Here is a 24,945-nt window from a genome sequence, read left to right as displayed (position 1 = left end):
ACAGGGCGCTCGAAGAGGACCAGCCCTCTGATGGAATCTGGCACCTTCACCGCGCTGGGCATCACCCCGCCTTCCCTTCGCCCCAGTGGCTCGAGGCAGACCGTCCCTTCCTCCGAGGCAGTCAGTGTACAAGCTGCAGACATAGTCGGGTAGCAGGGCCTCGCTCCCAAGACGGACTCGCAGGAGGCCCTGAGACTGTCTCCCCCCAGCCCCCTTCTGGCCCCCGGCCCCAGCTGTTTTCCTTCGTACATGCACATCTATATGCTTCCTTAGAAAAATGAAGATGTTTGTTATTTGCTTGCTTAGAAAAATGAAGATGCTTGTTAATTTTTTTGCTGAGGTTTCTGACATACAGGAGGAAGAATCATGGGTGACTGTGGCAGGCAGCTTCTAGAATGGCCCCCAGTGTCCCCACCCCCAGGAGGCCCCTCCTGAGTATAGGCTGGGCCTGGCCACTGGCTTCTGAGACAGGGATGCAGACTGGGATGGGGCGTCACTTCCCTCATGGGCTCAGGCGGTGCTGCTCAGAAGTGCCAGCGGTCATCGGGAGCTGCCCAGGGCAGAGGTGCCCAGCGAGGAACCCAGGCATCATCCAGCCACCTGTGTGGCCTCACGGTCAAGTGTGGCCAGTGAGGCAGAGCCTGGCCGTGTCTGGCGTGAAGTCCTGCCCCATGGCACCTGCAGGGACACCGAAGATTTGTCACAAGTTGCTGTTTGGGGGTGACAGTGATACAGGAATAGACAAGGAATACTGAGGACATGGAAGACAAAAGGACACTGTACATTCAACCATCAGATTAGAGCCTTTATTTTTCTTGTTCTTGAAATCTGGGTTTGCAGCAAAGCAAAATTGTCTCTACTTGATTAATAAAGAAAAGGAACTTATATTTTAATATAATTTACAGATGCATGATAAAGTTAAGAGGATGCTTTTCCATACATAGTCCTTTAAGACCTCACTACCATTGTTTGTACTTAACTGTTGTAATATTTAAAGACATCATTTTATACTTTGGACAAAGCCAAGAGCAATTCGGAGTAATAATTACATAACAAACATTCTGGCTACAAGTTGTAAAACGTTAGGTTCTTCAGGAATAATACCCAGAAACACTGTTTTTCCTTTCAGACCCTGGAAATGCGGGGGCCCCCTACACATGCTCCTTGTCGAACTCGCAGAGGAAGTGCATGGTGAGGTGGCAGGCCACGTCGTTCCAGCCCCCTGAGGCCACCAGCTCCACGCAGTCCTCCTCATCGTAGGCATTGTTGGGTTCCCCGCTGCGCCACTTGCTGAAGGTCTGCATGGGCGAGCGGTCCGCGTAGACGAACGCGCCCTCCCTCTCCAGGTCGTTGATGCCGATGAAGACGCGAGCCAGGCCGGCCTGCGTGATGTAGGCAGCCAGCAGCGCGTTGGCGGCCTCGTCCTTGGGCATGCTCAGCGTGCCGCCCCGGCCCTGGCAGGCCAGCTGCGCGTCCACGTAGCGCTTCTCCTCCTTCACCAGCAGGTACATCTTCTGCTCCGTCTCGCGCACCCCGGCGACGGCTGCGATGATAGGGCTGCAGGGTGAGCGCTGGTGGTCCCCGAACAGAGCACCGACCCAGCGCACCGTGCAGCAGGGGCAGAGTCCCGGCTGGCCCACGGAAACCACGCCCGCATCCAGCAGTCCCCGGGGCAGTGCTGGGGGAGGCCCGGGAGCAGGAAGGTGCCCGGAAGCACGTACCGTTCTTTATGAACTTCAGCTCGGCAGTGAGCTGGGTGACCTGGTTGTCCATCTCCCCGATGGCCTTTCTCAGCTGGCTGCATTCACACGGGATGCCTGTGAATGGAGACCACGGCCAGCATGTTAGGAGATGAACCCCCTCCCCAAAGCACCGACGTGATGCAGCAGACACTCAGGCCGTCCAGGCTGTGAGCGAGACTTAACCCTAAAGGCGAGGAGCGGTGGGAGGGCGGCAACAGGGGCGCCCGAGTCAGGTCCTAGTTTCTCAGTCTCGCTCTGGTCACCGTGGGGAGGAAATCAGTGGGGTGCAGAAGTGGGACGGGGTGGGCGAGAGTGGGTGTCGTGACCGTCACCGCTGGAGGATATCTGGACCATCATTGCCGGGGCGGGGGGTGGGGGGTGGGGGTAGGTGGAGAGAAGACGAGCCGTTTGAGAACCATGGTGGAGCTAGAGCCCTTGGGTGATGTTCGGTCATCCATGCGTGGCCCAGCACGCTTCAGTTTAGGTATCTCCTCCTGGCCTCTCGAGAGGACCCTAATCATCATGCCCTGAAGAGCTCCACGGGGTAAGGAGCCTTTTCGGAATGTCACTTGGCCGTCACAGCATCCGGGTCGACTTGCAGGTGGAGTCACACCTCGCTCCAGCCTCGGCTCCAGACCTGGAGGGACCGCTGGCTCTGCCTGTCCGCGGCCCCGCCCACCTATGGCCCCGCCCACCCATGACTAGGCTCCGCCCCACGGCCCCGCCCACACACTGCTCGGCCCACCCACCAGCGGCTCTGCTCACCTATGGCTTAGCCCGCCCGCGGCCCCGCCCACCTATGGCCCCGCCCACCCGTCACTAGGCCCCGCCCCCAGCCGCGGCCCCGCCCACCCGCAGGACTCGTCAGCGTCAGTGTCTGGCCCGTTGTCCAGACTCCCAGTCACCCTTTGTCACCGACAGCCCGAACACCCCCACCACCCGCAGGGCGCCCCCTCCCGGGGCACTGGCGCCGCCGCGCCTGGGTGCGGTCGCTCTGAGGGCACTTTCTCTGAGATGTGTCTTCGAGGTCTCTGAGGGCCGAGCTGGAGAGCTGGGCCCGCTGTCCGCCCGACAGGCCCCTCAGCGCGCCCAGGGACCGCCCCAGGGACGCGGACACCGCGTCCCCACCTCATCCAGAATCTGTGAGGTGTCTCCTGCGCCACCCGGGGGGCGGGGGGGACAGACAAGGACCGGCAGGTGCAGACCCGCCAGGAGGGGGGTCTCAGCAACGGGTCTGAGGGGCCGCGAGAGCCGCGGGAGGGCGCGGCAGGGATCGGAAACAGGACGGACGACGGGGGTGCCCGCAGGGACAGTCCGGCGGGGTGGGGAGGCTGTGTGTGGACAAGGTGAACCTGCGGGGACGCTGGAGGCGCGAGCTGGGCGGTGGGCTGGGAGGTGAGGGCCGCCCTGGAGGGGGTGGGGCAGGCGGCTCCGCTGGAGAAGGAAGGCGGGCAGCAGAGGGGCTCCTCTGGGGAGAGAGGGGAAGTGGGGGCGACGGGACGCTGACAGAGAGGACGGGTCTGCCCGCCGCCGGAGGGGTGGCCGGCAGGGACGAGCTGAGCTGGGGTCCCCTGGGGAGTCTGCTGCAAGGACTCCAGAAAGAGCGAAACCAGAAGGTACAGACAGTGCTTTTCAGAGAAGCCCGGTGCTCAGAGCAAGCGGGCTCCCCAGAGACGCATCAGGAAAGGACCCCTGTGTCTGAGCCGAATGAGGAGCTGGACCACATGCAGTCGGCAGGCAGGCCACGGCCCTAAGCAGGACACTGACACGTTCAGGCGGGAGGGAACCAATCACTGAAGGAGCCTAGGGAGCGGCGCCGGGGAGGGGGGTGGAGTGTGGCAGGTCCGGGTGCTGTCATGATTTAAACTTTTTAAAAGTGCAGTTTTAACACATGTTTAAGAAAGCCCTGGACCCTTTATGCCATACCTGGTTCTCCATTAGGGCCAGGGGGTCCTATGTCACCAGAATCTCCTTTTTCACCTGCAAAAGAGAAGCAAGGCCAAAGTCACCAAGCAGGGGTAGGGCATGCTCCATGAGCTCAGAATGTCCAGGTGACAGCGTTCATTCTTCCATGGGCACTGCCCTGGGGTTTCTCCCGGTCCCTTCTCCCGCGGCAAACTGTAGGGAGGTACAGTTTGTCGATGATTGCTTCTCCAGGCTCTGCTTACATGACCGGGAACACACACATAGCAAGGGACTTGACAGTTGACCAAACAAGGGTTTCTTCATGTCAGTCCTGGAAAGCCAGCGTGTTTCCTAGAACATCCATCATCTCAGGAAATCTTAGGCTCAGTGCTAGTCCTGTCCGAGTCCCTCATCACAGCAAGAGAACCCAGGTGGAACATGTGACCTCAGAGATGAATGGACCTTACGGGTTACCCAGCAAGACAGTCAAGATGAGACTGATCCTCCCTGACCCTCTCTGGGAGGCAGCGAGGTGTCACCATGGACATCTGGGCACCAGCCTTCCGTGGACAGGACATGACACTCAGCCACTCTGCCCCTCCATCTCTCCCAGCTTATGAAACAAGGGGGTCAGAGAAAGCCATGGAGACAGAGCTTCTAGCTGCTTTGAAATTAGACGATGGATATTTATTTTTAAATCACAGGGATGTCCCTAAAGCATAATCATTCTTCCCACTGAGAGAACCTAAGCATCTCTGCTGACCTGGCAGTGAAGGGACGGTGAAGTGCATATCCTTGGAGACCCGTGTTCTCTCTGATGGAGATGGAGAGAGCTCGACAGGCTCCACCCTAGCGATGCCTTTGTTTTCTCAGCATCAGGAGCTTGAGAATGACTCAGGGTTCAACCTGACAAGGGCCCAGCATGGCAGCCTCAGAGACATGGAAGCCCAGGTAAGCTGAGCCCACTGAGTGCCTCCAGGGCAAGCTGTCCCCCATGAGACCCCGACATTTACCCAGAGCACGTGCTGTGTGTTACAAGCATGCACACCCCTACTCCTAGGCAATGTCCACTGCCTTTTGCACAACGGCTAAAAGGCAGAAACCCCTCCAGCGACCCTCAGCAGATGAAGGGGCAAGTACAGTGTGTTCCATCCATGCAACAGAATATCGTTCAGCCTATGGAGGGAGGAGGTCCTGATGCCTACTGCAGCAGAGATGAGCCTCGGAAGCATCGTTCTAGTGAAATAAGATACAAAAGCGCAAATAGTGTATGTTTCCATGTATGTGAAATATCTAAATGGGCAAGTTCACAGACAGAACACAGATAAGTGGTCGCTGGGGCTGGAGGGGAGAGGGGAGTTACTACTTCATGAAAACAGAGTTTCTCTTTGGAGTAATGAAAGCATTTTGGAAATATATATATTTTCAAATATCTCTATATATATAAACCAGCAGTGGTGGTTGTACAACATGGCAGTGGTGCTTAGTGGCACTGAATTGTACACTGAAAGTGATGCATTTTATGTTATGAATGTTTTACCACCACTTTTTAGAGTTTCCTGGAAGCAGTCGTGTCCTCCTCTGTGTCACGCACATCTGTGTGCTCCGTGACGAATCCCCGGGGCAGGGGCTCCCTGCGGATTTGCTAGGGACGGAGGCACTCTAGGGACAGTCCCTGTCCCCACCGTGGGGCCCAAGGACTGTGGCCTGTCACCCCATCTGGGGCTTTGAGTCACGAGTGGGTCTAGGTGATCTCTCCTGATGGGGGCCACAGGGACCTGCCCTGGCCCAGCCCGGCCCTGGCAAGAAGGGCTCCTTGGCCAGGACTGTGATGGAGTGTGTGCGCACTGGGCAGAGCTGACCACAGCCAAGCTCCCTCACCCCTAACCCCCCGCACCCTTCCAGGCCCCCCCCAGCCTCGGTCTCCTGCTGCCAACACCTGCAACAAGACCTGTGGGAAGCCTCCATGGGACCGGAGGCCTGCCTGCCTCATCAGGAGCCTGGGGGTCCAGCAGAGGTGCAGATAAGCCAGGGGCTCAGAAATCATTCGCTGACAGAAGGTGGAGGGGGCAGTGCACGAGGCTGAGCCACCCCTTGACTGCCCTGGGCCTCGTCTCTCAAGCCCACCCTCCAGGGTCGTGCGGGTCAGACGGGGTGACGGGGGTCCTGATGCTCGTGGGGAGCTGCCCCCCAGTCCCAGGAAGTCTGAGCCCCCCAGCGGGAGGTGGACACACGGTGCATCCAGAATACCGTCCTTCTGCTGCTCAAATGGGCCTCCTGATTGTCCCCTGAGACCGGGCAGCTCGTCAGCCCTGCAGGGTGGAGGCACCCCTGCCTGGCGGCACCCAGTCGAGTCTGATCGCTCCCAAAAACTAAACATCAGGGCAGACCCGATCACGTGTAAAGCACATACAATGAACACGCCCGCCAGCTGCTCTCCGAGAGCCCATTGGTGAGCCCGCAAGGGAGCGTGAGCCAGAGGTGTGAGTGAGATACCTTTGGAGCCGATGGGGCCGATCTTCCCGTGGCGCCCCACGCCGCCTTTCTGTCCTTTATCGCCCACGTCGCCTGGGGAAACAACGAGATCACAGTCGGCCGAGGCACAGGTAACGTGTACAGGTAACGCGTATGGGTAAGGCGTACGCATGCCAGCCTCCCCGAACACACATGCATGCGCACACACACAGCCATGCACACATACGAGGAGGCCGGACACGAGGCGAGTCCTGCCCCAGACGCTGTGTGCCCTGCATGACGCTGGGGACGCAAGAGCGACACAGCTCAGCGTCTGCCAGAGGAGGCGGCTCTAACCCCGGTGACGAGTGTTGTAACAGGAGACGCGTGGGGGCCTCCTGTGGTGGTTCGGCTGGTTTTCACACTGTTTCCTCATTGACCCGCAGGGTCCACTGGGACGCTTGCCATGGCCTCCTTAGGGGACGTGCAGATCCACTAAATTAGATTAACCTTGGGCTCCACCGGCAGCCTCATGAAGACCCATGCCCAGAGCAGCTGGAGGTCTCAGAGACCACCCACCCAACCACAGCTGCAGACGGGAGGGCAGAGACACAGTCAAGGGACTTGCACCTACAGTGAGGAGCTGGGCGAATGGTTCCAGGCACAAGGACCCCACTGGAGATGGGCGGGCCACTGGAGCCTGGGGAGTGACCTCCTGCCTGGGCAACATGCCGTCTCACTCAGAAGACCCACCACCGCAGAGGAGCCTGGGTCACATTGGGGTAGGTCGGGTGTGAGCGTGGGCCCGTCATCCGGAGTCTGCTGTTTGCTAAAAAGATTCCAACTAGAAAAGGTGAGAACACAGTGCGGGCCTCCTACAACCTGAGGTTCACTTCTCCCTGAGACCCCTGCAGCGGGGCGCTCAGAACAACACCTGCCCACCCCTCTGCTCCCCCAAGACGGCCCCTGCCGCCCCAAGCAGACAGGAGAGGGTAGGAGGCTGGGAGGAGGGCCTAGAGGGGAAGCACCTCCATCAGGAACAATCTGGTGAAGTGCTTCCTCCCCCGCTTCCCCCACTACATGTAAAACCTCCCAGCTTAGCAGTCGATCAAGTTCAGTTCATCTGCTGAAGGACGCAGTCAGGGTCTAGCACACATCCTGCTGTTGTAAATAAGTCATAACCGGAGGATGATTGCAGAGCCCCTGGCGTTCAGCCCATCTGTGAATTGCACAGCCGAACTTCGCCACTAATTCAAGGTTGCCGCTGACACAGGGCACCTGTCCCCAGCATGTCTGTGTCCAGCTCCTGCCCTTGGAGGAGTGTGGGACGTGGTCCCTGCTGCAGGGAGCTCTGAGAAACCAGGTACAGATACGGGCAATCAGACAGTTGGACGCTAGCGGCTCACGGGGCAGGGGATGGAGGCAGGCCTGGAGCCCAAGGCCAACGGGGAGCAAAGGTGCTGGGTCCGCAGACCCGGGGAGAGGCCCCCGGGGGCTTGTCACCACGGATGGCTGGACCCACCCCAGGGGGGACTCCACAGGTCTGGGAGGGGTGTCCCCACAAGCTCCCAGGTGATGCAGATGCTGGTCTGCATCCTGATCCCAGAACCAGACTTGGGGACCCCTGAGGTTTTGAGGGCACGAGAAGGCTGGAGGTGCAGGAGGCTACCCGTGCAGGCCGAGGCTGGGGCTCAGCCAGCCCTGCATCTGGGCCCTCAAAATCGACTCTCTCCAAACAGTGGATAATAATGCCCTCCTTGTGGTCTGAGACACTGGGTGCACGGCGCTGCCCACCTGCCCCGAGGAGCCGTGTGTGGGGCGCTCAGAACTTGGGCCCTGGCCGAACTGCCCCCGTCATTCGACCCCACCTGGACCCACACAGACACACAGAGCCCGAGGCCCACCAGCTCACGCACCAGAGTCTACATTTTAACACATCCCAGGGTGACTCCAAGGCCCCCAAGCTAGAGCAGGACCGGGCCTGCTCCCCGCCTGGTGGCCTCACAAGAGGGCCTCTGTGCAGAATGCCGGGCGCTGGGGGAAGCTGGGCCCCAGGTGTGGCCAGCATGACCAGAACCCTGCCCTGCACGGTTCCCACACATCAGGCCCCCCAAGGGCAGAGTGACAACAGCTACCAGCTGTGGGTGCTGCTGCGGGCAGTGTTGGTGCTGGGCAACTCGTGCACACACACACATTACACGTGTGTGTACATATATGTGTGTGCCTGTTACATGTGTGCACACACGTGTATGCTAACACACATACACATATACATGTGTGTGCACGTGCATTCATGCAAATGTGCTCATGCACATGCCTGTGCATGTATATGCATGACATACACATGCACACATATGTGTACACACATGTCTACACTCACGCAGACATGCACACATGAACGAACACCACATTCAGACATGCAAACGTAAACACACACCCTGCAACCCTGTCATCTCGCAGAACTTGAGCTGGAACTGGGAGCAGGAGCCGGCAGCTCCTGCACCCTGACCCTGCGCACACAAGGCCTTTGGGGGGTGGGCTGCCGCTCCTCACGGAGTATTCTCTCTGTGGGGTTTGCTGGAGAAGGAAGAGGCGAGAACCACTGGGTCCCCTGACATATCCACATGCTCTCTGCTTGAGGGCGACCCACGGTCAACCAGAAGCAGCAGAAAAGCCGGGTGACTGCTAACCCGGCAGGGACTGGAGGCAACAAGAGCCCACTGCCTTCATCCTGCCTCCTCTCCAGTCTTTAGGACAAAAAAGCACACTCCCCTGCTCTGGAGGTGGGGGAGGACCAGGAACACACTGGACACACTCAGAACCTGTCCCTCCACACCTCTGGAGCTGGCGGTAGCAGCTCCCAGGGAGCCCGTCCCCTCCGCTAATGAGACGGGCACTGCGCATATTTGTCCTCTGGACACGCATGAGGGATGGGGCTTGCAGCGGGCTGGTGAATCTGATTAATTTTAATGAAGATCTCACACAGTCCTTTGAAGAGGAGACTGGGCAGAAAGAGCACTTGGCAGCCCGCTTCCTCAGCGATTTTTAATGGGCATGACACACACGTTCCAGCGCCCAGAAAGCCCATCAGGGTCGGGATCACCCTTCACCCTCCTGGGCCGGGAGGGGCCCCAGCTCCTGCGCTCGGGGGCCAGTGGGCGACCTCTTAGCTGCGTGTCTGGGGGCTTGAGACGACACGTGATTAGCAGGTGGTGTCAGCAAGCCCAGCGCATGCTGTGTGCACAGGGCGTTCGGGCAGGAAGTGCGGGCAGGACTCGCATTCCAATGAAGGACCCCGACAGTGGTGGGGGTGGTGGTCTGCCGCGAACGGACTGGTCTTTGTTCTTCCAGAAAAGCCAGCCAGCAGCTTGCAGGCACTTTCAGCTGTAGCTGCTTTGAGTTCCCAGCAGGGGGGCTGCTCCATGTGTGACCATGTGTGACCAGAGACCCCCCCAACACATGGCATGCCAGCCGAAGAGGGAGGGCCCCCACCTGCAGCAGCCCCACGGCTGGCCCTCCGTGGGAGCTGGGCTGAGAAGGGCGCCAGGGGCAGGGTGCTGCGGTCCCACCCACCACACCCCTCCTGGCGCCGGCCGACAGTCTTGCCCACCTCGGCCACCCCCCCAAACCAAAGCTGAAGCTGTGTAAGCCCAGCTGGTCCTCCTGCTTGGAGGAGCATCTCAGAGCAGAGTGTCTGCCTGACGGGCAGCAGGGGGAAGCCAGCCCAGCGTGGCCAGATGCCTCGGCCACAGACCATCCCCCCACCCCAGAACCTGAGGAGGGGCGGGTCCCCGCACAGTCACCCCGGCCCTTAGACAGGCCACCCACAGATTTCAGAGGCACTCCTTCCAGGTATTTCCCAGACAACTGACTGAGGGCCTTCCAAGGGCTGGGTCCTTGATGGGATGGGAAGACTCCAGTCAGGAGCCAGGGGAGAAGGGAAGGAAGGGGTCCCATGGGGAAAACAGTGCAAAACCAGGGAGACTGGATGCCCAGGGGGCATTCGGGACATCTGGAGGGAATTCCTCACACTTTCTCAGCAACTCACAAAAATGTTCCTGGTAGGACAACTAGGATCCCTCTTGCCTCGGGGGAACTAAGCCCGAGGGCCAAAACTAGAGAGCCCATGCGCAGCAACGAAAGCTCCCGTGTGACGAAACAAAGATCCCTCATGTCCCAGCAAAGGCCTGACGCGGCCAGGTAAGTCAACACATCTTTTTAAAAAGCACACCGATGTAGCCTCTCACTGCTGCCAGGCTGGCAGCTCTCCAAGGCGGTAAGGGTGATGGTGGATGGCATTCTTTTGCTTCAGTAAGAAAGAAAGGGTGGACAGATTTGACCCTTTTAAACGGCCATATCCACCCATATTTCAAAGACACCGGCATTTCGATCTACAATTACATGTCTGGAATTTATCTTCCAGCTCCACTCATGCACATTAAGAATGACATTTAAAGATGACTCACTGCAGCCAGGCCCTAGGAAACTGCAAACCTGCCTTATAGGAGACCAGCCAGATAAAACCCAGACACCATGTCATCAGGAGGGAGCGAGCAAACCCGCGTGTCCTCCTGTGGACGGATCTCCAAGTACATGGAGAAGCGGAAAGAATAAAACGCACGACAACACGTACATTTTGCAACTGCTCTACAGAAGCAGGAAAGAACAGAGCTCACTTGGTCGTTCCAAAGTATCTGCGAAGATGAAGAACCCTGACAGTAGGTCAGTGGGGAGGGTGGCTGGTGGGGAATGAAGGAGGCTAGTCCCTGGGAATATACGTTTTGAACTTTGAGCCAGGAGCATAGTTGGTTTATTTTTTAATTAATTTGTTCCAAGTAAAGGTAGAATAAATAAAAACCAGCTCCTGGGCTTGATGGAGGGGTGGTGGTGACAGAAACGCTCTAGGTCTTAGGTGGGACCAGGGTTTCACAGGCCGAAGTCACGGATGGTACATGCCAAAAGGAGACGGTGGGTAAATCACACCTCGAAAAAATGAGAAAACAGGGCATGGGCTGACAGACATAATGGCCTTTCACAACCTCCACCTGACACCAGTGTTGTGAGCTTGGCTGGGGACGGGCTAGACCGTCTCAGGGCGTGTTCTCACAGGACAGTGTCCCAGCGCTGACAGAGCGCTCCACACACCGCTTTTAAGGACTTCGCAAATTTTAAAGCAGCCGCAGTTAAGTGTTCCCTAAAGAGGACGCTTGCTGACCTCGTCGTGCACCAGGTCGTGTAGCTGCTTCCCTGTGAACCTCAGCACCAGCCCAGGAAGCAGGCTACACGACACCATTTTACTAGCAAGGGAACAGGTGCAAAGTGACCTTCGTTCTCGGGATTCAGAACCCGCCTAAAAAATGACTAGCGTCCATCAGCCATAAATGGGAGGCCACAGAGTGACGCCCACCATGGCCCACCCAAATCTTCACCCTCTCTCCCCTGCACACCGACGTAACTGCTTCCATCGCTGTTTGCACACCCTCATGATTGCGCTTACATGTGTGACGATCACAGGGCACGTGAGGGCCAGCCAGAGCTGAGCTCCATGCCCTGAGCCATCCTGTGATGTGCGCCCCCCAAGAAGCACTTTGTTTCCTGGGGCCAGGCAGGCAGGAACCCGGGAGCACTGTTTAAAGAGCGCTCTGTGCACCTGCTCACTCACATTCCCCCACCCTCTTCTCCCCCAGCAGTGCCCGTGCCCCAGCCGCGCCCACGGGGCCCAGGGGCGGCAGGTACCTTTCTCTCCCGTGGGGCCGACTCTTCCGGGCCGTCCTGGGGCGCCTTTGTCCCCCTTCTCACCAGCGTCCCCTGCGGAAGAAGCCACAGGCCATTAGGACCTCACGCCGAGCTCTGGGCGCCGGCCTCTGTGCGGAGGGGGCAACCGGAGAAAGCTGCTCCGCGTCTGTGGCTCCAGCGGGGCCCTGCCCTCCCCCCTGCCCAGCCCCAGGGCCTTCAGCCCCGCGTCCCCGCCCCTCCCACGGGCCTCCCTCCGGGTCTGCTCTCGGACCCTGCGTCCTCGCCCATCCTCTCCCGGCAGCCATGCGCAGACCCCTCTCCAGCCGGCCCTCGGGGCTGGCGCCATCTTCCCACTGGCCTCGCTTTCATTTATTTTGCTCAAAACTAAAACAGGGAAATGGGCTGTCTGTTGAGTCTCCCAGGTATTGCATACTTGGCACGTCCCAAATCGACCCCAGGGTTTTCCCCCAGAAGTGAGTCTGTTCTGTGGACTTTCCTGCCGCTGAGACATCGACTCACCCGGACGCCAAGCCCCAGGTCCCGAGTTGTTCTGGTTTTCCATCCCCCTCGCCAAGGCTGGTGGGCTACAGTCCATGGGGTCGCAGAGAGAGACAGAGAGAAGTCGCTCAGTCATGTCTGACTCTTTGCCACCCCATGGACTGCAGCTGACCAGGCTCCTCCATCCATGGGATTCTCCAGGCAAGATTACTTGAATGGGTTGCCATTTCCTTCTCCAGGGAACCTTCCCAATCCAGGGATTGAACCTGGGTCTCCCCGCACTGCAGGCAGACTCTTTACCATCTGAGCCAAAGACTGGGAGGCAACTGGGAGAGTGAGTATCCGCCAGCCGTGCACAGGCCAGCCAGCTCTCCCGGTCTCCCTCTGCGGCCCCCACGCCCGGCCGTGTCTCTGCAGCTCTGGGGGCGCGTGGACCATGAGCCTGCCCTCACATGGCTCGGGACAGGGGCCAGGTCGTAGAGAACCCTGCGGGAGCAGGTTAGGATATGACGGGAGAGGACGGAGTCCTGACGGAATATCCCAGCCCCCCCGCCCGTCCCGGTCCCGCTCCAGTCCACGCCAGAATGACCTTCCTAAAACGCAGAGTCCGTTAGGACACCTTCCTTGGTTGGAGATTCAAAACCACCAACTGCCAAATGTCCCTAAAAATAATGTCCCGTCTCTAAGCCCCACAAGCCCGTGCCCGGAGCCCAGGTCTTTCTCACACGGCTGCTTCCACCGAGTCGGCCACGACCGTCAGCCCACCTGGAGGGGTTCCTTCTCACCATCAGACCCTCTAGGAGGCTGTTCCTCAGCCCCCCCAAGGTGGGTCTCCCCTCTCTGGAGACGGGGAGCCTGTCCTCACCACAGTCATCACGCCTCTCGTAGCTTCCTGCTGCACCCCCTCCCGGGAGTGGGTGTGGCTGACGCGCCTTCCCAGGTGTGCACAAGTTCAAGTGCACTTCTGTCCTGTGTGAACGCTCCACGTGCCCCTTCCCTGGGTGGCCGGCTTCTGTGAGATTACCGACTCCTCAGTGACACTGCCCAAACTGATAATCTGGCCTAAGTGTGTGGGCTGGGAAGTGTTCAACAAAGAGACGAGCAAAGTGAGCGCCAAGGAGAGCTGGAAGGTGGGGGGGGGGGGGGGGGCGTGTCACCGCCAACCCCAGCACAGCCGTGGCGGCTCCGGGAGCCACTACTCAGGGTGACTGACACGTGAGCCACACACACTCCTTGAATCGCCAGGTAGTTCTCGGGATTTTTTCTTATCTTTTAAAAAGGAATGGCAACCCACTCCAGTACTCTTGCCTGGAGAATTCCATGGATGGAGGAGCCTGGTAGGCTACAGTCCATGGGGTCGCAAAGAGTCAGACACAACTGAACAACTTCACTTTTTTTCTTTCTTTAAAAAGGAAGGAAACCATTGCAACAATGGTACTGGGAGAAGCACTGATAGTCCGGCATAAAGCACCAGCAACAGAAGACTCATCTGTTACCGCCAAGAATCGGCGGACACTGCAGGGCCACCGGCATCGTGAGAGAGAAGGAACAACCCAGGAGGCAGGACTCGGGGGGCAGCCAGAACCTGCTCTGAAATGAGACCCGGAGGATCCCCGCAAAGAAGAGAGGGAACAGGAGCAAAGGGCAGTGAGGAAGGACCAACTAGGGATCTCCTGCATGAAATGGACTTCCAAAACCAGTTACTCTATAGACAGGGCTTCCGGAGTGGCACTAGTGGGAAAGAACCTGCCTGCCAATGCAGGAGACGTGGGTTCCATCCCTGGGTCGGGAAGATCCCTGGAGGAGGCCATGGCAACCCGCTCCAGTGTTCTTGCCTGGAGAATTCCATGGACAGAGGAGCCTGGAGGGCTACACTTCATGGGGTCGCAAAGAGTCGGATACGACTGAAGCGACTTAACACACACATAGACAGGCTGAGCAACAGAATAGCCAATGACAAGGCTAGTTTATGAAACAGAAGGTTAGATAGAAGGACTTGGACGAAAGGCTGGAAAGTTTTGTTTTGGTTTTGAAGTTATCGAGTCGGGAGTTGAAGAAAAAACCCACAAATCCCCACACCCACCACACAGGAATTCCAGAAAAGGGGAGCAGACGTTTGAGCCTTCATAGCTGTGATTTTCCAGCTCTGCGGAAAGTCACGAAGGGTGTGATGCGAGCGCCCACAGAGCAGCAGCAGAAGAAAATGAGGGAAACAACTCAGATGTGCTAGAGTGACGCACGGGACGTCCAGAGTAAAGAGAAAATTCTGCAAAGCAACACGAGCAAAAGGAATATTTAAAGCCTGTGTGCACGTGAATGGGGATTAGACAGACGTGAATCCCCGGCAGTGACATGGGCTACGAGAATAAAATGAGGCAGGTTTTCAACAAAAGGCCATAATTTAGACAGAGATCAGGAGGGGCCTCCCCGATGACACGGCTTCTGACAGAGACCTGCTGAAGCAGGCGGATGCACCCAGGCAGGGAGTGAGGGGGGAGAGGACTGCCTGGGCAGGTGAGGAGCAGCGAGCCGGGGGTCTGGGCCGGCAGCGGGGAGCCAGAGCAGCCTGCGCTCAGATCAGGGGCCCCGCCAGGCTGCGGGAGGGAAGCGCCCACCAGAGCACCTGCTGCATCGCAGGAGGGCAGTGAGGAGAGTGTCCGCGTCTCTGAGAGCACCTGGGGAGCCCGGACCTCACGGGCGCCTCTACAATCCTGGAAAAGCAGCACCAGCAAACCCACCAGGTTTTCTTTCATCGGTTAGGATGGACTCCGAGAGCTCACACACCGCTTCACTCATCTGCCTAGCATCACCACCTCAGCCCCTGCCCCCCGACATCCCATGTGACGCGGGAACCGTGTCCACTTCATGGATGAAGACTCAGGCCAGAGACCGGCCACACGTCAGCCCTCCAACCCTGGCCTCAGCCATGCTTCCCGGGACACCCAAGCCCCGGGGAGCAGACAGGCGGCCAAGCCCCTCCTTGGGGAGAGAAAGCCATCACGCCGCCTCCTGCCCCGCGTCCGCCCGCTTCCACCGGCCGTCTCCGAGGATCCGGCAGGGGTTGGGAGTGAGGATCCAAGGTCAGCAAGAGCCTGAAGAGCCCCGAACATCACCTCGTGTCCCCGGACTCCCCTCGCCAAGACAGGAACAGGAATAAGACATCACCCGACACAGTTAAGGCTTCCTGACGAGTGGGACCCATGGGGCTTCTTTTCTTTTTTCTAATTAATTAATTTAACTATAGGATAATTACTTTACAATACTGTGGTGATCTTTGCCATACATCGACGTGACTCAGCCACGGGTACACACGTGTCCCCCCACCCTGAACCCCTCCCACCTCCCTCCCCTGAGGGGTTTCTCTCTTCCCAAGTGTAGGCAGAAAACCATCCTCGCCCTTCTCCTAAGGCTCTGGGGCTCTGACCCGTGACTCTCTGGCTCTAGGCCCTTCAAGCCTCCCCCAGCGCTGGACGGAGGCCCCCAGCCTTCCTCGCAGTCCTGTCGGAGGTCGTCCAGAACCTGGAGTCCCCTGGCCTCCTTGCCCCAGGCCATGTAGACTGTCCCGCCTGGCTCCCTCATCTCTGAAGAGGAGGGGACGACCTGTGTGCACACAGCGTGCTGGGGGTCGCTGGAAAGACTCACCACCCCCCCACCCACCCTGGGAGGCAGCCCAGATACCTAGGCTCAGCCCGGGAAAGCTCCTGGTCACCTGTCCAGCGACCTTGACCTTGAACTTGACTTCCTCCTTGCACACGCACCCTAGAGGCACTTCCAGGAACACAGGCGGTTTCCAAGCCCTGTTGGTGTTCGGCAGGGCTTGAATTCATGGTGTCTGCTGTCTGGGGGCATAGAGCCTGTACTCCTTCAGGGCTGGGGGGTCCTCGCTGGGGACTGTCCTCCTGACCTCTCCCAAACACACATGTGATGACACGCATCTGGCAACGCACACAAGCCCGGAGCGCGGAAGCCTTTCGCCACAGCCCGGTCTCTGTCGGGCGCTGATCTGGGGCCGATTTGCTACGTCAGGTTCTGAATGACGGGTATTCGTAGTGTCTCCACCAGCAGAGGCTGACGCTTTGCTGTCTTGCTCATTTCCCGCGGCTGTGTGCAGATGTCCTCCGGCCTCCGCGAAGGGAGGCTTGCCTGGCGCCTGCGCACCACGTCGAGACCCGTGGGCGAGCTCCCCCGCCTAGACTGCACTCGGGGGGACTCTCCACCGGAGCGAGAAGGCAGGGAGCGCATCGTGGGCTGAGTTCACAGCCGCCGGGGGAGGACCACAGCGGCTCGGCTCTCACCACACCTGCTGCAAATGCAGTCTGCGGGCAGACCTCCCCAGGCCAAGCGCAGGGCACAGGTGCCCCGGCAACGGAAGGAAGGGGCCTGGAGATGACAAGAGAAAGGGACACGGGCCAGGAGAAACATTTCAGAAGAGCGAAATTCCCAAGTGCATGTGTGAGTCCCGTAACTTGTTTTATCAACCTTCCTCCAATCAATTTTTTTCCAGTAGTCATGTATGGATGTGAGAGTTGGACTATAAAGAAAGCTGAGCGCAGAAGAATTGATGCTTTTGAACTGTGGTGTTGGAGAAGACTCTTCAGAGTCCCTTGGACTGCAAGGAGATCCAACCAGTCCATCCTAAAGGAGATCAGTTCTGGGTGTTCATTGGAAGGACTGATGCTGAAGCTGAAACTCCAATACTTTGGCCACCTAATGTGAAGAGCTGACTCATTTGAAAAGACCCTGATGCTGGGAAAGATTGAAGGCAGGAGGAGAAGGGGACGACAGAGGATGAAGTGGTTGGATGGCATCACTGACTCGATGGACATGAGTTTGAGTAAACTCCAGGAGTTGGCAATGGACAGGGAGGCCTGGCGTGCTGCAGTCCATGGGGTCTCAGAGTTGGACACGACTGAATGACTGAACTGAACTGAACCAATCAATTGGATAAAACCTTCAGAATAATGATGCCATTTTAAAATCTCTGAGTGGCAGGCTTGCTAATACACACTAGTGTTCTCCCTGCAACCCCATTGTTTCAGCCATAATGGAAAGGGCTCTTACTCTCTCTGAATGCAAAGAGAGCATGCTATTTTTGGGTCTGCAGATGGACCTCACCTCAAGCACAGCGCCAGTCCGGGGGAAGGCCGCTTGGAATCGTGCTGAGAAGGACCTGAAGCCCATGTGGACTCGGTGGAGGAGGCGTCTGCATGGGACAGCAGAGGCGGCAGCGTTCAAGACCCTCTGTGTCTCCAGGCTCCCTTTCTAAGGAGATGGGCACTGGCTGGTCCTTGCGAGCTGAGTCTGGCCCCATGTTTATCTAATGGACAAGCGGAGGCCACGCACCTCCTCTTTCACCTTAAGAGCAGGACCCGTATTGTGTTTCTACTTCCATCCCCACCTGCCAAGGCCATTCCTGACACACGTGCGGTCATCAGACCTTTCACAGGCTCTTGGGCACGTTCCGGGCAGGTGTGGCCGGCAGAGCCCTTGTCCCCTCCCTGGCTCCCTGTGTGGCCGGAGCACCCAGGGGTCGGGAAGCCGCTTGGAGAGGGTGGGGGGCGGCTGGGCATCCCCTGTGCCCTGAGGCTGGGTGTGACGCTGACGCTGTTTACACTGAGCGCTGGAGGAGTCCCAGCCCCTCCACGACCCTGAGCCCCATGGAAGGGCCTGGGGTCAGAAGGGCCTCTCTCTGCTCCCGGGGCCTCCTGCTTTCTGCATCCGGGGAGCGTCCCGGAGCGCCTGCGAGGTCAGAGACGGAGCTGTGAGCCGGGGATCCAGGCAGTGAGGACCAGCTGAGCGCAGCTGCCCCCTGCTCCCCCCTCTCCCGCCGCAGGGGCCCAGGTCTGGGGGGGCCCTGCCGTGATGCCAGCCTCACTCTGCAGGGGGCACGTGTGCAGGGAGACCTGAGCATCTCTCCTCCACCCTTCCCCCGCTGCTCCCCTCACCCCCGTAAAGGCCAGAACACTGAATCCCTCCTCGCTTCCAGCCAGCACCCTCTCATCCAGAAGGCCCTCACACAGCCCCGCAGCTCTGAGTCAGAACACGCCGCGCTGAGTATCCAGGCGAGGTGTGGGCGGGCCCGTCAGCGTGCCTCTGCAGCCGGTTCACAAGCAGCCTGTGGAGTCCAGCATCACGCAGCTCGCCCTGAATAGCCGCTGAAGCTTGTTTGCCAGTTATGCCTCAGCAAAGCCGGATAGCTAAGAAAAAACAAGCTGCCAGATCCCAAGGGCTTTTGCAAATATACTAGGAAGTTTCTCCACTGGAAATGCCGGTTTGTTGTCGACAGACTAGCATGAAACTACACGTGTGAGATGAGGCTGCCCCTGAGATCCGGGATCCAGACCGCACGCTGAGTGACAGCGTGTCACCCACGGCCCCAGACATCCCACGCCGCGGCTTGGAGCCTGTCCAACCTCCTGCTAGCGGGTGAGAGCCTTGGTGAGCAGGGTCCAGGCTGATTCAGCGACACACCCCCTCTGTGGAAGACCTCGCAAGGCATTTGCTCACTGCACCTGCCCAGCCCGTGCGTGTGGGAGGGGCAGGGGTGACAGCTGGTCAGCTCTCTGTGGACTGGCCTTTGCCTGGCAGTTGAGTGGCTCATCAGGTGGTGAGAGACCATTGCTGAAGGAAGCGACCGGTCCCTGGGGCGGCTGCCCATGGGGGAGAAAGCCGTACCAGGCCCATGGAGCATGTGGGCCAGAGACATCTCATCTGGATGCGGCAGAAACTGTGCCGAAGCAGATGGAGACAGCATCTTCTCAGAAGCGCCCTCGAGATGCACTTGTAAACCCAAACACCTGACTCTAGACGCTGCCCCCATTTTGTATTTAATCTGTGGACGTGGCTGAGCTGTAGACAGGCGGGGCTGCACCCTCCTGGACTCTGCTCAGAAGCGCGGCTGCTGAGACGGCGGTGGGCCTCCTTCCAGCTTTTCTTCCAGTTTCTGTGCATTTGTATATTTTTATCGGGATTCAGAAAGGACCATTTGAAATTGCTGACTCTTTCTACAACAACTGGTCTATGTGTAAAGCGTTCCTTAGGACCTCCTCCTGGTTGCCTTTCCCAGGTTACCCGCCCGCCCACCGGCCGCCACGTGGGAGGCCCAGCCCGGGAGGCCTGGGGACCGTACCTTTGAGGCCGGGAACGAGGATCTGCACGGAGCAGGCGTCGTCCACCGTCTGCTGAGAGGCCCCAGCCCGGAGCACACACAGGAAGGCCAGGCCCATCAGAGCCAGAGCCCGCTTCATGGTGAGGTTGGCAGGACGCTGACTCCTGGAGGGATGGGGGGGAATAAACAGTGACGGGAATTCCGAAAGCCCAGAGTGAGTGACAGCCCGCAGGCCGCCTGCCTGGGGCCGCTGCCATCGTTCTGGGGCATCCCTCTCTCTCCCTCTCTCTCTCTCCGTCTCTCTCTGCCTCTGTCTCTTTCTCACTCGGGTGCCAACTTAAAATCCTCCACCCAGATGTCCCCTTGCCCAGCGGTGACAACGATGACCATCCTGGGAGGTGTTACTCCGGATTCTCGTCTTTTGGTTCTTTATAACTAAGGTTCATTACACACAAAGGCGTGTTCATCATCAAAAACCAAACGCTGGAGAGCCACCCTTCACACGATGGCATCCTGACCCCAATCTCTGGCGCCTGCCCCAGCCGCGTCTCCTGCAGAGGGGCCCGTCCCCACACCTGTGAGCCCGCCCGCTCCCCCTGCCCTGAAGTCGGCTCAGCGGATTCTGGGACAGCGCAGGGCTAGTGCATCCAGATCTCAGTCCTGGGATCCTGGTTCTCACTGCATGGTCTTACCTGCTTGACTCAGCATTCTATTTTGCTTGTTTAGCTGCTCAGTCGTGTCTGACTCTTTGTGACTCCATGGACCGTAGCCCACCAGACTCCTCTGTCCATGGGATTCTCCAGGCAAGAACACTGGAGTGGGTTGCCTTTTCCTCCTCAAGGGGATCCTCCTGACCCAGGGATCGAGCCCTTCTTTCCTGCATTTCAGGTGGGCTCTTTCCTGCTGAGCCACCAGGGAAGCCCTGAGTCAACATTACTGCTCCAGGAGGCATGCACATTGTGTTGCTACAGGCACCTGTGGCTTATCCGTTATCTCCTTACATCGATGAGAAGGCATCTCACCAGGACGGCTGGGGCGGGAAGAGAGGGAACCCCCGCTTTAGCGGCAGATTGCTTGTGCTCAGGTTGATGGACTCTGGCTTCCTGGTGTTTGTGGGATGCAGGCCATGTTCAGATTGTTTGAATCAAAAGCGTACGTGAGAATATCCTCTCTAGCTAGAAACAACTGCATCAGGAGACTACCAGGGTGTTTAGCAAGACCTATTGCTCTGACTGGTCATAGCAAACACTCTCTTCCAACAACACAAGAGAAGACTCTACACATGGACATCACCAGGTGGTTGACACCGAAATCAGACTGATTATATTTTTTGCAGCCAAAGATGGAAAAGCTCTATACAGTCAACAAAAACAAGACCGAGAGCTGACTGTGTCTCGGATCATGAACTCATTGCCAAATTCAGACTGAAATGGAAGAAAGTGGAGAAAACCACTAGACCATTCAGGTAAGACCTAAGTCAAATCCCTTATGATTGTACAGTGGAAGTGAGAAATAGATTTAAGGGACTAGATCTGATAGAGTGCCTGATGAACTATGGATGGAGGTTCGTGACATTATACAGGAGACAGGAATCAAGAGCATCCCCAAGAAAAAGAAGTGCAAAAAAGCAAAAGGGCTGTCTGAGGAGGCCTTACAAATAGCTGTGAAAAGTCGGGAAGTGAAAAACAAAGGAGAAAAGGAAAGATATACCCATTTGAATGCAGAGTTCCAAAGAATAGCAAGGAGAGATAAGATAGCCTTCCTCAGTGATCAATGCAAAGAAGTAGAGGAAAACAACAGAATGGGAAAGACTAGAGATCTCTTCAAGAAAATTAGAGATACCAAGGGAACATTTCATGCAAAGATGTGCACAATAAAGGACAGAAATGGTGGGGACATAACAGAAGCAGAAGATATTAAGAAGAGGTGGCAAGAATACACAGAAGAACTATACAAAAAAGATCTTCACAACCCAGATAATCATGATGGTGTGATCAGTCACCTAGAGCCAGACATCCTGGAATGTGAAGTCAAGTGGGCCTTAGGAAGCATCACTATGAACAAAGCTAGTGGAGGTGATGGAATTCCAGTTGAGCTATTTCAAATCCTGAAAGATGATGCTGTGAAAGTGCTGCACTCAATATGCCAACAAATTTGGAAAACTCAGCAGTGGCCACAGGACTGAAAAAGTTCAGTTTTCATTCCAATCTCAAAGAAAGGCAATGCCAAAGAATGTTCAAACTATCGCACAATTGCACTCATCTCACACACTAGTAAAGTAATGCTTAAAATTCTCCAAGCCAGACTTCAGCAATACGTGAACCATGAACTTCCAGATGTTCAAGCTGGTTTTAGAAAAGGCAGAGAAACCAGAGATCAAATTGCCAACATTCGATGGATCATCAAAAAAGCAAGAGAGTTCCAGAAAAACATCTATTTCTGCTTTATTGACTATGCCAAAGCCTTTGACTGTGTGGATCACAATAAACTGTGGGAAATTCTGAAAGAGATGGGAATACCAGACCATCTGACCTGCCTCTTGAGAAACGTGCATGCAGGTCAGGAAGCAACAGTTAGAACTGGACATGGAACAACAGACTGGTTCCAAATAGGAAAAGGAGTACGTCAAGGCTGTATATTGTCACCCTGCTTATTTAACTTATATGTAGAGTACATCATGAGAAACGCTGGGCTGGAGGAAGCACAAGCTGGAATCAAGTTTGCCGGAAGAAATATCAATAACCTCAGATATCCAAATGACACCACGCTTATGGCAGAAAGTGAAGAAGAACTAAAGAGCCCCTTGATGAAAGTGAAAGAGGAGAGTGAAAAAGTTGGTTTAAAGCTCAACATTCAGAAAACTAAGATCATGGCATCCAGTCCCATCACTTCATGGCAGATAGATGGGGAAACAATGGAAACAGTGTCAGACTTCATTTTTGGCTCCAAAATCACTGCAGATAGTGATTGCAGCAATGAAATTAAGATGCTTACTCCTTGGAAGGAAAGTTATGACTAACCTAGACAGCAAGTTAAAAAGCAGAGACATTACTTTGCCAACAAAGGTCCGTCTAGTCAAGGCTATGATTTTTCCAGTGGTCATGTATGGATGTGAGAGTTGGACTGTGAAAAAAGTTGAACGCCAAAAAATTGATGCTTTTGAACTGTGGTGTTGGAGAAGACTCTTGAGAGTCCCTTGGGCTGCAAGGAGATCAAATCAGTCCACCCTAAAGGAGATCAGTCCTGCATGTTCATTGGAAGGACTGATGGTGAAGCTGAAACTCCAATACTTTGGCCACCTGATGCTAAGAACTGACTCATTTGTAAAGACCCTGATGCTGGGAAAGATGGAGGGCAGGAGGAGAAGGGGATGACAGAGGATGAGATGGTTGGACAGCATCACTGACTCAATGGACATGAGTTTGAGTAAACTCTGGGAGTTGGTGATGGACAGGGAGGCCTGGCGTGCTGCGGTTATGGGGTCGCAAAGAGTCAGTCACAACTGAGGGACTGAACAACAACTGCTCTGACTTGGTCTCAAGAAGACCGCCTCTCGAGAAAGGGGAGCAGCGGGAGGAGGACCCTGAGTGGTGGACAGCCCCCTCAGCCCTTCCCTCATCCCCTGGCCCTCTGCCCACTCATGTGTCTGTGCCCACCCACTCAGCAGGTCCTGTCAGCAGAAGTTGGGGTGGGCAGACCCTGGTGGGAGCCTGTTTCCCAGCCTTCAGGCTTCTTCCTGCCCTCTTAGAAGAGGAATTTTGTTTTATAAACCAGGAAGCTGCAGCTCCTCCCGGCGCCTCTTCAACAACAACACCCTTATCTCCCGGCCACGACCCTGGAGGCCAGAGCCTGCGAGACTAGGACCCTCCCCTCCATGAAGGAGGCAGCTTTGCAGAGGGGAAAGGAAATTAGCAGAAATACATTGTAAGAATGAAACAGGCAATGAAAAAACGAGGCTTCCTGTATGCCAAACATGCAACTGTACATTTTCATTAAACACCCACAGCGGGCCCAGCACCTTACAGGTACCTCAAGTGCCTGCAGAGAAGCATGTTCCTTGGAAGCGCCGCGGGTCTGGGGGGCAGACACCCCACCCCACCCCCCGTGTCATTCCTGCAGTGACACCAGGCCTCCCCTGCGGCCACAGCACGGCCAGCGTCACTCCAAAGGCACGCATCTTTCCCGTCTTCTTATCAAGACCCCCAAAGGAAGAAGAGCCCTTTTCCGTATTTCCCCCCCTAACTTTATGAGAATCATCCGTGTGTTCTCTTATTTGGCACATAGGTTGTTCAAAACCGTAAATAAAATTGTGGAGCCGTGAGAGTTTGGGGTGCTGCTCTGCTCACCCCCAGAGCAACACGTTTCCCATCAAACCAAAAACCTGGTTATACACACTCGTGGCTTCCAAACATCCCGTCAGCTTCAGGACTGAGGCCCAGCTTCAGCCCGCAGGCAGGCGTTGGGGGTGGGGGGCGCCCTGCAACACTGCCCAGCCCAGTGCTGGAGGCGGGGTGACCCCTCCCCGATTATAAAGGGACCCGACATAAGGGGACTGGATTTGCCCCGACAGTTTGCCTTCTGCAGCCCCGCTGGACTCCTGTCACTGTGCCCCACCCGGAGCTGCTGGGCTCTGGGTTTGGGTAAACTCCGGGACTTGGTGATGGGCAGGGACGCCTGGCGTGCTGCGGCTCATGGGGTCGCGAAGAGTCGGACACGACTGAGCGACTGAACTGAACTGACCTGAACTCAAGCACAGAGGAGCAGTTCTCCTGGGCGCCCCTCCTGCGGGGCACGTACCCGGGCTGGGACTCAGGAAAAACTGCTGCTCCCCGCTTTGAATCAGCTTGGCAGGGCTTGCCTCGGTCTGCTAGTAACTGGTAGACTAAGTGCTTCTCCTTGGTGGGCTCCGGGCAGTCTCCACCATGAACCACAGAATTAACCCGGCCTTGGTCCCTGCGACCGGCCGACCCGGAGCAGACCACTCTGCCCCGCTCCCAGTACCCCCAGCGCCCCCCAGCAGCCACGCCTCGTGGCCCCAGCATCTTCCACGGGGTCCCCCCGCGTCCCGCCCCCAGGCTGCAGAGGGGCCGGCAGAGTCCCTACCTGAGGTGCACAGCAGGCGGAGGGGCGTCCTGGCCGCGGCTGCAGGGACCTGCACCCCGGCCTGGGGGCTGCGCTCAGACCCACGTCGGGCGAGTGGCCTGGCTGTCAGACGGCCAGTGACTCGGGCCGGGGCTGCGTCCTTATCTGCAAACGGCTTCCTGTTTGCAAAGCCTCGGGCGGAGGAGGGAGTGTGGGAACTCGGGGACGTGTGAGAGATGGGGTCTCAGGGCCCCTCACTCTTCCCCCCAAACTTCCACATCAGTCCCTTCTTTATGCGTCTTTTCTGTTCCTCTTTCTTTCTTTGAGTAAATAAGCATGCATATTGTGGGAATGCAGGAGAGTAGAGAGTGACAATTATCACCTGATATCACACAGAGAGCAATTATCACCTGATATCAC

At 57.1% G+C, this 24,945-nt stretch overlaps 1 protein-coding gene across 1 annotated transcript; it reads right to left on the bottom strand.

The window, feature by feature from the left end:
- Positions 1 to 792: 792 nt before the first annotated feature.
- COLEC11 (collectin subfamily member 11) lies at positions 793 to 24,690 on the bottom strand. The gene is made up of 7 exons (XM_043927645.1): positions 24,547 to 24,690; positions 19,465 to 19,607; positions 11,838 to 11,909; positions 6,144 to 6,215; positions 3,669 to 3,722; positions 1,722 to 1,817; positions 793 to 1,543 (listed from the first exon to the last, which is right to left on the bottom strand). Exons 2-7 carry the CDS (start codon positions 19,580 to 19,582, stop codon positions 1,152 to 1,154), a joined length of 804 nt encoding a protein of 267 aa, XP_043783580.1. The 5' UTR covers positions 19,583 to 19,607; positions 24,547 to 24,690; the 3' UTR covers positions 793 to 1,151.
- Between the last annotated feature and the right edge of the window lie 255 nt (positions 24,691 to 24,945).

This window comes from Cervus elaphus, chromosome 16, assembly GCF_910594005.1.
Source record: "Cervus elaphus chromosome 16, mCerEla1.1, whole genome shotgun sequence".
Lineage (NCBI taxonomy): Eukaryota > Metazoa > Chordata > Mammalia > Artiodactyla > Cervidae > Cervus > Cervus elaphus.
The sequence above is the reverse complement of the archived record's forward strand: the minus strand, read 5'-3'. Positions and strand labels throughout refer to the sequence as shown.

Bases quoted from the DNA above. Each gene is read 5' to 3' on its own strand.
- COLEC11 (XM_043927645.1), bottom strand. From the start codon at position 19,582: ATGAAGCGGGCTCTGGCTCTGATGGGCCTGGCCTTCCTGTGTGTGCTC. The intron at 11,910-19,464 runs GTACGGTCCCCA...CTTCTTCCGCAG, and splicing joins CCTCGTTCCCGGCCTCAAAG to GGGACGCTGGTGAGAAGGGG. The intron at 6,216-11,837 runs GTACCTGCCGCC...TTGTTTCCCCAG, and splicing joins CGGCCCCACGGGAGAGAAAG to GCGACGTGGGCGATAAAGGA.